At 48.6% G+C, this 16,485-nt stretch overlaps 1 protein-coding gene across 3 annotated transcripts in view; it reads left to right on the forward strand.

Annotated features, from left to right (window-relative positions):
* The first annotated feature begins 1,025 nt into the window (after positions 1 to 1,025).
* LPL (lipoprotein lipase) overlaps positions 1,026 to 16,485 on the forward strand; it is a 34,364-nt gene continuing 18,904 nt past the window's right edge. Inside the window, exon 1 of one of the 3 annotated variants that reach the window (XM_077345406.1) lies at positions 1,026 to 1,157. In XM_077345406.1, coding sequence (XP_077201521.1) covers positions 1,049 to 1,157 — 109 coding nt within the window. In that variant the 5' untranslated portion in view covers positions 1,026 to 1,048. Of the gene's footprint in view, positions 1,158 to 3,423; positions 3,721 to 16,485 lie in introns of those variants that run through there. The other 2 variants (XM_077345404.1, XM_077345405.1) reach the window with 2 other exon arrangements.

Here is a 16,485-nt window from a genome sequence, read left to right on the forward strand (position 1 = left end):
AGATAAATCTGGTCATACTTGGGGGGGAGGCATGGATTTGCCTCCTGGTGAATTCCACTTGTGATTATAACAATATATTTATCGTATAGCACTAGCTTGAAAGGGCCCCCTCCCCTGGCCAGGCAGCTTAAGGTGGCTTTGGGCCGCAGCACGCAGCCAGGTGAAGTGGGGTGTGCGGGAGCTGGCCAACTTGTTAGCAGGCCGGGGACAGAGCTCCTTAGCAGGCAGTCAGCAGGCCAGGAGGCCCTCATTAGCAGGCCCAGCCTAGCAGGCCAAGAGGCCCTTGTTAGCAGGCCCAACCTAGCAGGCTGGGAGGCCCTTATTAGCAGGCCCTCCACCATGACCTTTTGCCCAGGGACCTCTCCCCTTACCTGCTGCTGGCTCTGGGCACTGAGGCACATCTGAGAGCAAAGAGGCTAGAGTTCAGGGATGGTGGGCAGGAGCTGCAGGGGCAGGACCAATCCCTGACTGGCCCTATTCCAACTTGGACAGCCGGACATGTTCCATCCCCCAGGCTGCTTCACAAATATATAGAGGAACCATGTGTTATGTAGCCAAGAGATTCTAAAATTATCTGGCAGCCATACAAGAAATATTCAGAGGCAGTTTGCCATTCCCTTCTGTGCATCTTGACCTTGATAATCCTTGGAGGTCACCCTTCCAAGTACTAGCCAGAGGCAACTCTATGTAGCTTCCGAGATCTGGTGGGATTAAGCTTGCTTGGGTTATCCAGCTCAGGCCCTTAAAAGGATTTCTTAAGGAAGAGATGGATTTGTAGGTTCCTGTTCAAAGCAACATAACCAAAATTTTTCAAAGCAAGAAGGAAGAGTTTTTGCAAGAGTAAGGAAATTTCTCGGGGAGAGAGGTGTGTGTGCTTGCTCTTCCCTAATTATAACAAGTGAGCAAAGTCCTGAGATAATGAAACAGAACGAGGAAGCACAACCCAGCAGGCAATCAACTTGTGCACAGGAGAGCTTTATAACAGGGCGGCCCATTCAGGGTTCTTATCTGGCCTGTGAGCAACTGGTGTGGCAGAGGAAACAGGAGGATGTTGGGGAATGGGCAGAGCCACTATAAAGGTGGCTTCACCACAGCAGCGGAACCTCGTCTGCAGCGGTCAAGCAGAGAACCCCTTCGCTTCAGTGGCAGCCTCACTGGTAAGTTGGGAGCCGCTGCAGTTGCATTCATGTCGCTCTGGGTTATGAGTTGAGGTCACGTGACACTCTGCTCAGGGGAGTCTGTGCCGGATTGCTGGGGGGACCAGCGTTTGCACGTGGGAGGGCACAATGGGTTCTCTGCTGGCAGCCAGTACCACTGCTGTATTTGTGCTCCCCACTCCATACAGTAGCTGTGCTCAGAGACAGTTTATCCTAGAAGAACATGTGACGCCCTCCAGCGTTTTCATGGCAGACTCAATACGGGGTGGTTTGCCAGTGCCTTCCCCAGTCATTACCGTTTACCCCCCAGCAAGCTGGGTACTCATTTTACCAACCTCGGAAGGATGGAAGGCTGAGTCAACCTTGAGCCGGCTGCTGGGATTGAACTCCCAGCCTCATGGGCAGAGCTTTCAGACTGCAAGTCTGCTGCCTTACCTCTCTGCGCCTGCCACCTTAAGTTCAGAAGATCATACCGGTGGCTCTCAGCTTGTGCAGTCCCTCTGGCGTGCCTAGTGGCAGTTGTGCCAGCTGTGGGGATGGATGACGATTTTACCACCTTGCTTGATTACTTGTAATAGGGTTTTATTGTTATGTGGGGTTTTATTATGTAACCTGCTACAAGTTGGCTTGCCATGAGTGGCAGGAAACAAATCTAATAAACAAACATACAAATAAATAAAGTTTTCAGCTGCTTCCAAAGTTCTAACTGTCATTGTAAGGGCAGTTACAGCCAATTATCAGTGGCAGTTGTGCTCTGCTAAGGCCTGGAATTCCTTAAACTGGCCCCGCAAATCCTTAAACAGGGGCTGGCTTTTTCTCCCACACATAGGGAAACTAGTCCTGCCATCAAGTACACAACTTGGCAGCCAAATCTCCATCCTCCATGGAACACCTAGCAGCCTTCAGCCTTTGGCAGCTGCTGCCTGGGGGAGGAGGAGGGCAGCGTTCTCCAGCTATAGTGGTCAGTGGGTGGCCTGGGCCTTTGCCATACATGCACATGGTGCTGGCTTCCCTATCAGTTGGTCTGCATGTGGGCGGCACAACTTGCTGATGATCACTGGCTTGAAACTGCAGCATCGCCCTGCCATGGATTGCCCACTGGGCTTGGCTGGAGTCCTGCCATGCACATGGCCTTGCAGCAGGGCCACACCGCCCTGCTCCTTGCCTTTCCAGTCCCCTTCCATTGTGGCTTTGTGGCATCAGGGCGCTCTCAACCCCCAGCCGCTTTGCATTGTTACTCTGGGGAGCAGCGGTTGCTTCCCCTTCAGGAGGTGCAAACCGAGGTAGGGTGGGGAATCTGCCCAATGCTGCACTGCCGGCTCTTCTCCCATGAGGGTTTTTCTCTGCAATACACCCCCCACGGCTATGGGGCCTTGCAGTGAGGACACACCAACTATCTCTGGTATCTGGCTTTGGATGTTATAGCATAGTGGTCCAGCCTGACAAAGTAACATTTATGTCAGATCTGGCTATTTTAACAAATGAGTTCCACCCCTCTGCTTTATTAGGTAGAGGAGAGTCAATGTAGGAGACCATCCTGCAAATTTCCTGCATGAAGGATAGTAGGCATTTCTGCTAGCTTGTGCACTTAAACTTTTAAAATGCATTTCGTGGACCAGGGAGAAACACACATTGGATTTACTGAAGCACCAGGAACCACTGTATTTTCCAGTGTTATGCAAAGCAAGCCCCCAAGTGCTATGGTTTTTCAGAAAGGGTGAAAGGACCTGGTAAGTCCAATGGGATCTATAGCCAGAAAAATCTGTGTACGATTCTGCTAGCCAGTAGGCAGTTCGCCTGGTCCGGTGCTGTATAAAACAAGGTTAAATGCAAATATTGTTCATGCCAGTAATCTGTGGAACGTCATGGTTGATATGCCGGACTAAGAACGTTGGGAGGCTTGAGTTCAAATTCCGGCTCTGCCTTGAGGCTCACAATCAGAGCAGGATAACAGCATGCCAAAGGAAGAAGGTCCCTGCGTGAGAGAGGCAAGGCAGGATCCTCCACGCCCTACGCTGTGGATTCCTAGAAGCTGCGGCCCCTGCGACAGTTCCTAGGCTGAATTCTGGAGACGGATTTCTCACTGTTGGGGCGGGGTGCCTGCAGAGGGACCCCAAAGCAGAGCGGGGGCAGCCCTCCCTAAGGCGCAGGGAAGGGCCGAGAGACAAGCGGCAGGCGGGAGGGCTCCTTTATAGGGGAGGTCATGGCCCCTCCCTCGCCGGCTTATGATTTTTAGAGCGTCATTTGCATGTTGCCACTCACATAAAAGGCGCCTGAGGGGGACCCAGGCGCCGCGCAAAGGCTTGCCTTCATGCGAGGGGCTGCCTGGCTGGCCGCCTTCCCAGAGCCCACGAGGAGCCTCGCCCGAGCGCAGCGGCCGCGCTTTCGAGGAAACTCTCTCCGGAGGGAAACTTTTCCGCGCCTCGTCCCCGGAGCGCCATGGGCGGGCGGGCGCTGCTAGCAGCCCTCTGCATCTGGAGCCACTGCCTCGCCGCCCTGGGCCGGACGGCCGCACCCGACAGCCTCGCCGCCGCCGCCTCGCCCACCGCCGTCCCGCTCCCCAGTAAGTCGGCGCCGCGTCCTCCTGGCCAAGAAGCGTCGCTTTGGGAACGCGCTGCCGACCGGGCGCGCCTGGCGGCCACTTGGCGACGCGGGGCGAGGGGAAGGGGAGGCCGGGAGGGGCAGGCGGGACGAGGTGGCAGGTGGGCGCGGGACCCGCCGGCGGAGGGGGGGGGGTGTGCGCGAGAAGAGAAGGCGGGAAAAGTGGGATGGGAGGGGTGGCAGGTCCCAGGAGCCCGGAGGGGGACCAGGGTTGGGAACGGGGATCCCCGCCCGCCGGTTCGCTCCCAGCTGGATGGCGCCCCAAGCAGCGTCAGGCGTCCCCAGGGCCGAGGCGAGAGAGTCCGGAGGGCCCCTGGCCGGCGTTCGTGGCTCCAGCGACAAATGCCCTCCTTGGAAGGCGCCCAGGAGCCGGGACGGGCAGCCTGACTCCCCCTGCCCAGCCACTCTCGCCGCCAACTTTCTGCTGATGGTCCGCCTGGGCGTGCAGGAGTCCGCGGAGTTGGGGGGGGGGGCTGGGGTCCTCGGTGGCGTTTGCAAGCAGCGCCGGCTCCAGCGCATGCTCAGGGTCGCCGGTGGGGCGCCCTGGAGACAGGTGGTCCCGGCGCCCGCGAAGGGGGTGGTGCAGGGGGGGGGAGACAAAGGGAGGGAGAAAGTGAGTTTTGCCTGTCCGAAGGGGAGGGATCCTTGAGCAGGGGGAGGAGCCGCTAGTGCGTTGGGGCCCCGGGGCTGCCGCGGCGCGAGTGCGGGTCGGTCGGAGAAAGAGTCGTGTGTGTGTGTGTGTGTGTGTGGGGGCGGGGGGGGCGGGCGGGCTGAGGACTTCGATGGGCTCTTCCGAAGAGAAGGGCAAGTTCTGCCCCGCCCCTTGCGCGCCACTTCCACTGGGGAAATCTGTCAGAAGCGGACGCGCGTGCCCGGCCTGTCCCCCAGAGACGAGTCGTCTCGCGCCAGAAGCGCTCCTGGGCGGTTTTTGTTTTGTCTCAGCACGGAAGGGGGGACGTGGCACGGTCACGACAGCGCGGAGGAGCCTGACAAGGGGAGGGGGTGCCTCGGCAGGGCATCCGCTCTCCCCCTCGGGGCACGTCAGAGCAAACTTTGGCTCGAACAAAACCCCAGGAGGCTGTGCTTAGATCCACGGGGCGCCTTGAGAGGCCAAAACGATGGCCCTCCCCCCGGCAGTTCCTGTGTCAATTTGGGGACAGCTCTTTCCAGGCAGCCGCTTCATGGCGGAGGCCCGCCTGGGGACCCAGCAGGGCGAAAGGCGACGCCGCAAAATCCCGCGGGAAAGGACCTGGCCGTCGCTTCCGCCCTAGTCCTCGAAAGCTTGGCATAAAACGCGGCGAGGCTTTGCGCTTCCCAAGCCGCCTGGCCCTGTGGCCACGGAGTGAGTCGTCCGGAGGTCTCTCCCTCTCCCCGCCCCCGGCCTCGCCTGTGCGCGCCGGAGGAGTGTACTGGGCGGGGAAGGGGCCCGCCGTCGGCGGCTGCGGTGACCGCTAGTAACTCCTCCTCGGCTCCGGAGCCTCGGAATTCCAGGCACGCGGGCCGAGGTCACCCTGGTTCAGGCGCTGCTGGGAGCCGGGAGGGAGCTGCGGTCGCGGGGTGCGTGGCTCTCCGGGGCCGGGGAAGGCTGGCGGGGTCGAGCCCCGGAGACTCAAAGCGGTGGGCGCACGAGGGGAAGGGAAGGGAAGGGCCGGTGCGAGGTAGTGGAGTGGCGGCCGGCCAGAAGGGCGAGCCAAGAGCTTGCTCGCCGCAGCGGGCGGGGCTGAGCTGCTTGGGAAGGCGGGCCAGGGACGGCGGGAAAAAGGCGTCTCCCTGTTAGAGACCTGCCAGAGGAACAGGGCAGGTAGGACGTGGTCAAACATCCCATTGGGTACTCTTTTGAGTGACCCCGTTTGACTGCACCTGTTTCGCCAGGACGGCCCCTTGGTATAATAATAATGGGTTGGGTTTCTGGACCCTGCCTCTGTTTCCTTTTCACCCGAGTTGCTAGATATCTCCCCTTTGCCTCACCACTTAAATCTCAGGAGGTGTGGTGTTGACTTCCACAGATTGGAGTCCAGGAGCAGCTTAGAGGTCAGCAAGATTTCCAGGCATGAGCTTTTGAGATTCAAAGCCCTCTTTGTCAAATAGAAGCTGCATCTGAAGGAGAGAACTTTGTGACTCTCAAAAGCTCATACCCTGAACACATTGTTGGTCTCCAAGCTCCTACTGGACTCCAGTCTAGCCGTTCTGCTGCAGATAAAGCTGGCTATCCCTTGAAACCAGTTGCGCCGTATGTCTCCAACTCTTTTGTGTTACTAGCGCACATATGGAGAACATGGACTGGGAGCCTGAGGTGAGGTGGAACTGGGGAAGGAAGGGTGTTTCCTCAACCCTTTCCCCCTTCTGCTGCTTTTGGGCTGAAACAAGGAAGTACTCTTCTCCATCAGCCGTTCCCTTGTGAGTATCTCAACACAGTCCGTGTTCTCTTCTTCTGGCCACATTCATGTTCTCACTCCTGAGAATCCAGACAGTGGCTACTTCTACATGGGAGATTTCCAAGCCCCCACAGTAGAGGGAGCATCAAGGCAGTGTCATGCCCACTTAGTGCATGACCAGAAGACTCCTTTTTTCGGGTTTAAGGGGCAAACTGGGCAAACTCTGGAGCCCCCATTGGGAACGGTCATGTTGGAGTAGGAGCTCAACTCTGCCTTCAAAGTGGTGGGGCTAATTTTTTTTGCATTCCCACCTCAGTTCGTTACATCGCAATACAGTGTGGCTGGGGAAAAGAAAGCCCTTTAATGGGAGGTGGGCACTGGGCATCATGTGTAATTATGGCAAGAATGGGGGCAGCAGCAGAGCCAGTGGCACGGGGACAGGCATATAGACACAGTTTGCATCCTGCTTGCTGCTGCTGTGCATCCCAGTCTTGAAGTCGTCCCAGTTCATAGCAGACTGTTGGATTTCCATGTCTGACCTGTTGCCATCTCACTTTGATCAAATGTTGATTCAGAGGCCCTCTGCGTTTGCAAGACAGGTCTTCCAGCGGCCACTTGACTCAGTTGCCGTGCGCAGCACTGTTGGTGACGGTGTCTTCAGCCCCTCAGTAGGTTTGTCTGCCATACAAATAAAAAGAAATGGTGGAAGAGCCAAATGGCTGGGATTTCAGCAGCCAGATCCTAAGAAAAAACTGTCAAGTCTTTCTTGTTTTCTTCCTGTTGTTGCTCAGACAGTGAGCCCTGGTGGTTTCCTCAGGGGCAGTTAACCTCTTTGTAGAGCCATAGGTGGTGCAAATATCTCCTCTGCCCAGTGCAAGAAACATAGCAATTATTTTTGTATACATGACTTGCTATTTCAATTGATGGAGTTCTCAAAGCAGATCCTGCCAGGCCCCTGGGCTCACAGCTGTCAGTTTCTCCAGTGGTTGCCGCAGTTTGCAGCCAAATCTTGTGGCAGGATGCATGCCTTTCCCTTTGCAAAGGCATCAGATAATGTGCAGTCACTGCCAGGCACTTCTACCATTAATAGTTTTTTAAATTGGCTTTTGTTTTTTCTCATTGTAGACCATCAAATAGTCATCAGCATTCATGCAGAATGAAGGAGTTATCCAGGTTTGCTTAGGGTGGATTAAATACATTTTTGCCACACGTTGGCAGCATACTTATTTGATGTTGTACAGCCCCTTAACCCGGATGGTGCAGGCTAGCCCAGTCTTGTCAGATCTTGGAAGCTAAGCACGGTTGGCCTTGGATAATATTTGGATGGGAAACGCTCAAGGTAATACCAGGTTGCTTCATGGAGAAAGGTAATAACAAATCTCTGAATGTATCTTGCCTTGAAATCCCTAGGGGAGGGGTCACCATAAGTCTAATGCAATGGCATAAAATGGTACAATATCTTACCATGCCTTGATTGCAGGTGTAAAGTGGAGATACTTCTTTTTTAAACTTTTAATAGAAGCATGAATGACAGCAACATAACAGGTGTTGCTTGCCCCCAGACAGCATGCCCAGCACACTGGTGGAGAGCCAGTATGGTGTATTTATTATTATTATTATTATTATTATTATTATTATTATTATTATTATTATTATTGAATTTATTGCCCACCATTCTCGGCAATGCCGGCTCGTGGTGGGTTACAGATAAAATAGGTAAATAGAATCCCCTAAACATCTCCTAAAATAAGTAGTTAAAAATACAGCCTACCAGAAAAAACATGGCGGCAACCAACCCCCCACCTACCGCCGCTGGGGATCAGGGGAACAGCTGACCACCACAGATGGAACGTGGTGGAGTACTCCTCCTTTGGGTTTGGACTAGGGTCCTGGTTAGAATCCTCACTCTGCCATGGAAGCTAGCTGGGTGACCTTAGGCTAGTCACACGTTTTCAGACTAACCTACCTCATCAGGTTGTTGTGATGATAAAATGGAGAAGATTAGAATAACGTAAGCGACTTTAGTTCCCCTTTGGGTAAGAAGGCAGGGTATAAATGAAGTAAACAAAATTCTGTTTGCAGTCTAAGATAATAGCGGGCTTATGGTGGGGAGTGGTTAGAAGAGGTAATTGGGAATTTATGACTGGCTGAGAATGGCTTCCTTAGGATGAGATAAACAGATTGGCTTGAACCCAGCAATCCGCAAGCAGAAATGTAATCTGATTTAGCACAGCTCTGCTTGGGCAAGATTTTGTGCAATACTGAGTACTTTCTTTATAATGTCCAGAAATTGCTTGCACAATAACATATGCAATTGCAAGAACAATATGCAGTGATTAACTTAGTGCAAGGTATTATTAATATAAATTGGTTGCCTTCCCATACACACACCCACACATTTCCACGCGCAAGGACCCCTGAACATGTAGAATTTCTCTGGTGGATCCAAGCCACTGTTTGTCATGTATGTACATAAGCAAAGAGACAGAGGGTCTAATTGGAGTTCTCTGTGGATGACAGCAGGAGTTGTCTGACTGCTGGGGTGACCCAGTTCTCATGTTCCCTTGTTAGCACATGTACAAAAATGCATTTACTGTAGTAATGCAGTAATAGCATTGTTTATTTTACACCGCCTCTCTCTGGACAGACTCAGGCAAGTTTACAATGTGTTAAAATCCAATAAAACAATAAATACGCTAAATGTTCTGATATGCCCATTACTTCTCCAAGTATTCAATGTTCAGTGGCAAAATTTTATTCTAGAGAGGCAAGGAGGGAGGCCCAGATGTTTTTGTTTGTGAGTATACATTTTGGCTCTGTTGAAAACTCCACATCAAACCAGTACCTAGATCATCTTCCTGATATAGGTACAAGGATTAAGATATAGGTACAAGGATTTACCTTGTATGACCATTTGTAAATTGCTTCATACATGCTGCTTTTAGTAACTGCCCCTTAATATGAAAGCTTGTCCCTTAATATAAAATCTTAACTGTATTTTTAGCTAGACTAGATGAGTCAGTATTCGTTATGGACAGCTCTACTGTATAAAAGTTTGCCCAAAGGACAAGGCCTACATAGTTGGTTTACTCTCAAGTAAATGTGCATCGAGGGCCATCTCAAATATCATCCTAAGCAGAGTTATACCTTTCTAAGGAGGTTGGTTTAGAAGGCCATCACTTCCTGTACCCTCTGTGCAACCAAAAATCTGCATTCATTGTTGTTGTTAGGTGCGAAGTTGTGTCCAACCCATTGCGACCCCATGGGATACATTAACTTGCTTAATGTACATTAACCTGCTTCTAGGCTTTTTCTGAATAAGGTCCAGTAGACCAGCAATAGTAGATTTTACTGCTGACTAAGAATTTTGGGGCCAGGCTTTGAGTGGTTAGAGTATGGCAAAATGCCTGTTGTATAGTACAAGCTTATCTTTCTGGCAGACTTAAAATTCTAGAGTCTTTTCATTTCAGAAGGACTCTGTTTAGTCTTTGATCTCATGCGTGCCTGAGGCAAAGTTCTTGTGAGCAGTACTTTTACTACTGCAGTAGTTACACTACAGTAGTAAATGATTGCTAAATGAAATCTCTTTGTCCAGAGGGAACCCGGAAGTTTTCAGTATCTGAGCCAAAATGTAGTCAAGCCTGTGAGTATTCCTCCTTTAGATATGGAGGCAGTGAGTGAATGGTGGAGGAGCATTTTAAGCACAGGAGGTATAACTGGCTGGGCAGGAAAAAGCCAGCCACGTTCAAACCATTTTTCATCATTCTTCATCCACCCCATCCAATAGATCACGTATTATTGAGAAAGCAGGAGAATGTAGGATTATCCCAATGAAAACTGTAATCCTTAATAAAATATCATTTATCCTCTTCACTGATTTCTTTCCCTTTCTGTAGCCCAAATGGCATTTCTGGGGATTCTCCATTCCACAGGGCACAACTTTAGGGGCTTGAATGACGCCAGTAGGAAAAGTTATTTATGCCGAACACTTGTATTGCACAGGATGCGTGTCGATGGTAGCCTTTTCTAAAGAAATGTCATGATTTTTGATAAGTTCGTTGAAGGCCTTATGGCTCTGCATGGGAGTGAGGTATTGGATGTGTTTATATAGTCTGGGGTTTCATGAAACCTTGGGGTTTCTTGACGGCCCTGGAAGAGTTTCCTAAATGGGTGGGAGATAATTAATTTAGCATATATTTGCAAAATTTGTTAAACATTTATTGTAATACGATCAATATGGAAATGTCAACTCGCCCACCCCTTCCTAAATGGCCAGTGATGGGCCTGGAGGGGGTGGGAAGGGGAGGGGCCCTGGGTGGGCATATACACAGCTAGGCTTCCCAACCATATTCCGCACAATCATGCCACTTCTGGGGTTCCTGGAAGCCTGAAGAATGTTTCCAAACTTTTTAAAGGGTAAAAAAGTTGAGAAAGGCTGATATAGTGTGAAATGTCAACATAGCATATTTGTGGTTCCAACCACAAACAAACGTGAACCCTGTGAACTCTTGATTGTCATAATTCCAGCCCTCAAACAGTGCCCGAGCCAGCATCAGACAATGGATAGTTTACAGCAGGGAATCATGGATATAAAGATGTGAAATTTGCTCATGATCACCAGTGGGGATACCATTTTCTGCAGTATTCCTCTGCAGCAGTGGTTCTCAGCCTTCCTAAGGTGATCGACACCCCCCTCCCTGGTTGAGAACTGCTGCTCTGCGGCATGTAACTGGGCCCCTAGTGTGCTCTAGAAATTAATACTATCAGTCTTCCCCAATCCCCGGGCCGGTACTGGGCTGTGGAGCCCTCGGTACCGGGCCACAGGACGGGGGGAGGGAGGTGCAGGTGCTGGCGGGCGGAAACATGCAGGCGTGAAACTGCTGCGCCTGCGCGTTTGCGCCTGCCGGCGCTCTGGCACCATCACCTCCCTCTCCCCCCAGTTCCCGGGCCTCCACCCCCCCCCCCAGTCCCCAGCCCGAAAAAGGTTGGGGACCATGGCACAGATAAGAAGAAAATAGAACAAACTTCTGTACTTCTACAGAAGTACAGCCAAAGTGGCTTAGATCAAAAGTTCATGTGACCTCACCATCTAAGTTCCTGACTCCAGTTAAGACCCACATTCAGGGTAGATAAATGTACTTGGGCACTGAGCCCTCCCTGTCACCTCTTCCTCGGCTAGTTATAAGTCCTGCCAGCTCTTCCTCCTGAATATGACAGATAAGTGGGGGATTGCAATGGGGAAAACCACCCTTTTATCTAAGATCAAGTGCATTCCCATGTTATCATATCAGCCCAGTGAATTTCTGGGCTTGGTGATAGGGTAGCAAAGGAAGACCTGCTTTGTGATATGTGCAAGTACAGTAAAGCTGCCAGGAATGGCGGATTACCTACTGAAAATGGCCTCTGAACTGAGAGTGTCTTGTGCCAGAGATTCCATGGGGATGGGGAACCCAGTGTTAGTGCGGTGACAGCTAGAATGCTATTGTGGCTGAAGAAGAAGACACTTTATACTCCGCTTTTCACTGCCTGAAGGAATCTCAAAGCGTATTACTATTGCCTTCCCTTCCTTTCCTCGTAGCAGACACCCTGTGAGGTAGGTGAGGCTGAGAGTGCTCTGACAGGACTGCTCTGTGAGAACATCACTAACAGAACTGTGACGAGTCCAAGCTGGCTTCATGTGGAGGAATGGGGAATCAAATTAGAAGCCGCTGCTTTTAACCAGTACACCAAGGTAGCTGAGGGTTAGATGCTTCAGCTGAGTTGGATTTTGCGTATGTATGACAAGCTTTGAATGCTCAGTACTAAATTCATTGCTAGCATTAAATATATGTATATACATATATATATTACACTAACTTTCATATGTGTGCCATTCAGCGAATATACGAGGAGCAGTGTTTAGTTCTCATGGCCAGTGTTGCCTGGGTGCAGAGAGAGTATGTTCTTTTCCTGAATTTAAATTGGCATTTATCTGTGCTCTCCCAGAGTTCCTCCTTTGCTTTGTTAAACAGTTGCTAGCTTTCCCAGAAATAACTGGATTTGGTAAGAAATGACTTGCTCTCTGCTATTTAAATAAAACGGGAGCCTAATGGCACCTTAAGGACGAACAAAATTTACTCCAGAGCTCACTTCTTCCAAGGCACTGGACTGTAAATCCTGGCTGATTTATATTCACAACAGAAAAGTGGGGTGGGGGGATGTCACAAAGTGAGGACAGTTGAAAAAAGTAGTCGATTCACTTGGTTCACAGTGTGTTTGTGGATCTTTAACAGCCTGATATTTATAAAACTTTTGATGTCTCCAAAGGTGCTGTGGAATTTTTTGCAAAACCAAAAAGGGAACAGAAACCCAACCTGGACAAAGATTCTTAACAAGAATCTTACAGGGTTCTGCATAAGAGCAAATTAATGTGTATTTTTAGCTAGCAAGCAGCTATTCATAGGGAATACCGGGACACTCGGGGGGGGAAATCAAGCTATATTGCTGGATGCAGAGGAGTCACACTGTTGCTTAAATAATTTTTAGGCATTGGAACGAAATACTACAAAGATAGTATATGAATAAAATGCTAGCATGGTTTTCTTGTTTGCAAGGCCAGAAGTCTTTATTATAAGTTTCCTGTATATATTCCATGTGGTAGTTGAAAGCTCCTTTTATTTCATTCGGAACTATCTTTCCATTGGCTGCTGAATCAACAGACGGTCGATGTTTAACTTAAAAGCTGTTCAGTCATGGCGGGTAAAATAAATATTTGTATCACACACAATGATGTCCCTTAAAAATTGGCAATGAACTGAGAACATTTTATTTATTTACAGAATTTTTGTGTTTCATTGAAACCGACCATAGTAAAATGCAAAAGTTGCCACAGAATTCAGACGAAGGCAATAAAATACCATTAAAAACAGGAATACAAATGTGCTCTGATATTGAAGAATAATGTGTGCTGCTTCGTAAAAGTCTTTATCTCACAACTGAGGATGCATGAAGTATAGAGGTGAATGCATTTTTCTTGCGAGTTCCATAAAGTAGGCAGTGAATATTAATGGTGTGAAAGAAGACCATGCAAAAATACACAAATGGAAAATGTCCTTGGAACGCACATGCACAACTACACCCTTGCACAAACACACCCCCTCACCCAGAAGAACCTAACTGGATCAGACTAGTGATCCATCTAGTTCAGCATCCTGTCTCATACGGTGGCCAAGCAGGTATTTGGGGGCAAGGGGGTCAACAACAGAGAATATAGGCCAGGGGTAGTCAAACTACAAGCCGCAGTTTGACTACCCCATAGGCTAAGGCCTTATCCTAAGTGCTGAAGGTATTCAGAGCCTTTGAACCTGGAGGTTTCTGTTATTCATATTTTCTAGTAGCCACTAATGGATCTGTCCATCAATTTATCAAATGGCTTTTTAAAGAGATCTATGCTTGTAGCTGTCACTATGTGCTCTGGCACCAAATTCCACATTTTAATCACTCTGTTGAGTAGAGAGGTACCTTTGTCCATCCTGAATCTCTTGCCCATCAGCTTCATTATAAGTTAGAGCTAGACCTAATAAATGTATGGTATGTGTATGAACTTGGCCTGCCTCAGAGGCCGGGAAGCAGACATAGCTTCCAACTTCTGAGACTCCTTTCCTTGAAAATAACAGGTAAATTACTTCCCTCTGCCCACTTTCCACACACATACCTCTTAACCTATTTGGCACTTTTGCATGTAAGTCAGTGAGATCCAAAGTTCTGTTGATCTCAAACAAGAAAATTCAGTCTTGGGTGCCAGATTTATTTTGCAAACGTTGCCAGGATTCACATTTACATAGCTATCTTTCCTACCTCTATGCATTGTTGGCTTCTTTGCAATTAAAACTCAACATATAAACATAGAGCTATCTTTTGGGGCTAGGGGTGTGCATTTGGTTTATCTGAGCTGGGGTGAAATTGAAGAATATTTTACTGGTATTTTCGAGATACCTTTACAGCCAGGTATAGATAGCTTGTATTTTTTTGATGATCAAAAGTGGCTGAGCCTGAAAAATACAGAAAACATTCAGGATATTTCGGGACCGATGACTAGCCATGGTGAAAATGCATTTAAAGGGCTCTTACTCTCTTTAAATGGCTTCAGAGTGAACAACTTGGACTCTGAGCCCTTTAAATGTCTTTGGAGTTCACACAGAGTCTTGCAGCTTATAGGAAGTGTTTAAAGGAACTGTCATCCTTTTAAATACCACCTTTTCCCCTCCACTGGAAAAAATGGAGAATGGAGGCAAGAACCCATCCAGGATCAGCTGTGCCATGTCGAGTGATGTGTTCCATGTGGTGCAACAGTTCTTGGATTTAAACCATGCTGCAGGAGAAGCCATCCCAGCTAGTATTTGCAAGTAGTGGGGAGATCCAGCCCCAGGATTGGACAGACTTTTAAAAATCTGGTATCATCTTGAGTGCATTGGACCTGAAAAAATTCAGGATTTAAGAAAAACCCCAGATCCGAATACCATGCTAATCCTGGGATTCAGGATTTTCCAGAAATACCTAAATTTTGGGGGCTTCGGTAAACCTAGTCTGAAAAAATTTCCAGATAAAATTATTGCACACCTTTATTGGGGCTAATGGGTTTTTGTTTGTTTGTTGTCTCAGGCTGTATGGCAACCTGACAATACCAGCTTAATGTTTGCCAGTTCAGTTGATTTGCAGTTCTGTTGATGCAATGTTTCACATACATAAAGGTAAAGGTAAAGGTAAAGGTATCCCCTGTGCAAGCACCGAGTCATGTCTGACCCTTGGGGTGACGCCCTCTAGCGTTTTCATGGCAGACTCAATACGGGGTGGTTTGCCAGTGCCTTCCCCAGTCATTACCGTTTACCCCCCAGCAGCAATACATAGCTTACATTAAATGGAAGGATGGTACCAAAAATAACATCCCATATTCTTAGAACCGTATTTAAAAAATAATCACCAACTGGATGCAAAGATTATATTCTCCCCATGTGCTGATTCTGAAGACCAGTTTGCAGACAGATTCCCAGAACATTATGAAACCCTGATGGAAAAGAATTGTGGGAAGAACTGAGTTCACAATTAGACAAACAAAGCAACAGTATTGATTTTTTTTTTTTGCTGTGCAATGACAAAGTGGATAAATATTTAAAGAGTGGAAAGAGAGTAAGGTCTGAGTTAGTTGTGGCCGCTCATGGCCTTTCCTGTTGAGCAAAGAATAAAGCTTAAATATGTGATTACGTCAGGCACTCATGTTAGAACATTTACCTACCTCTAAATACTTGCACCAAAGTCCTATGTAAAAAGCATAAAGCACTCCCAAGTGTGCTTGTTAGTGTAATGGTTTCCAGTAATTTACTAAAATAGTCACAAGGTCATTTTACTTTGTATAGACAAAATCCCTTTCTGAAACCTGGGATGCGGCAAGAAATACAACTCACGAGGGTGGGTGAAAGAGTGGGAGAGACACAGAGGAGGGAGTGGCGATGACTCTGTCCTAGTTGAATGTTGTCTGAGGGCCTGCCTTTTATTCCTTATATATATAGGTGACTGGCTGTCTTTCACTCGAAAGGGGGAAAGGAGCGCTACTTGTAAAGAAAACAATACAGCATGTATGACCAAGCGTCGTAAAAAGCTAATTATTAGGCGGACAAACTTGATTTCCTACTGAAAGGACATTAGTCCTTAAGTAGAATTAAAATATGCTCCATTAGAAATGTGTATCAGGCATTCTTGCGATTCCTCTGAAGCGATCCTGTGTTGCTGGATTTTGTCTGGGGCTTGTGTACCTAAGGGACGGCCTCTCCAAGTATGTCCCCTGAGGAGAATTGTGCTCCACAAAAGCCCGTCTTCTTGGTTGTCCCCAGCCCCAACAACTTCTTGGTTGTCCCCAGCCCCAAAGAAGTGTGATTGGCCCTGACTCCACCCTGGCGGAATGAGTTGCTGACTGAGATCCAGGCCCTATCAGGACTATCGACATTCCGAAGGGCCTGCAAGACGTCACTCTTCCACCAAGCCATTGGTTGATGCCAATACAAACACATAGTGACATCAGAAGGGCCCCCTCCCCTCCCTCCCTCCCTCTCTGAATCTAATCCAGAACCATTCTGATCCATGTGGCTGGAGCACTTAATAGGGTGTTGAGTTTTAAAATTTTAATAGTTATTTGTAAATTTCTTGGTCTGGATAATTTTATTGTAGGGAATTGTATGTTAAATGTTTTTATGGGGTATGTTTTTATTGTTGTAAGCAAACTTGAGACGACTTAGTCAAAACAGATGGGATATAAATCAATCAAACAAACAAAAATAAATGGTTTTATATTTACTATATATGCGTTTTACTGATGGTAG

This window comes from Paroedura picta, chromosome 7, assembly GCF_049243985.1.
Source record: "Paroedura picta isolate Pp20150507F chromosome 7, Ppicta_v3.0, whole genome shotgun sequence".
Classification (NCBI taxonomy): domain Eukaryota; kingdom Metazoa; phylum Chordata; class Lepidosauria; order Squamata; family Gekkonidae; genus Paroedura; species Paroedura picta.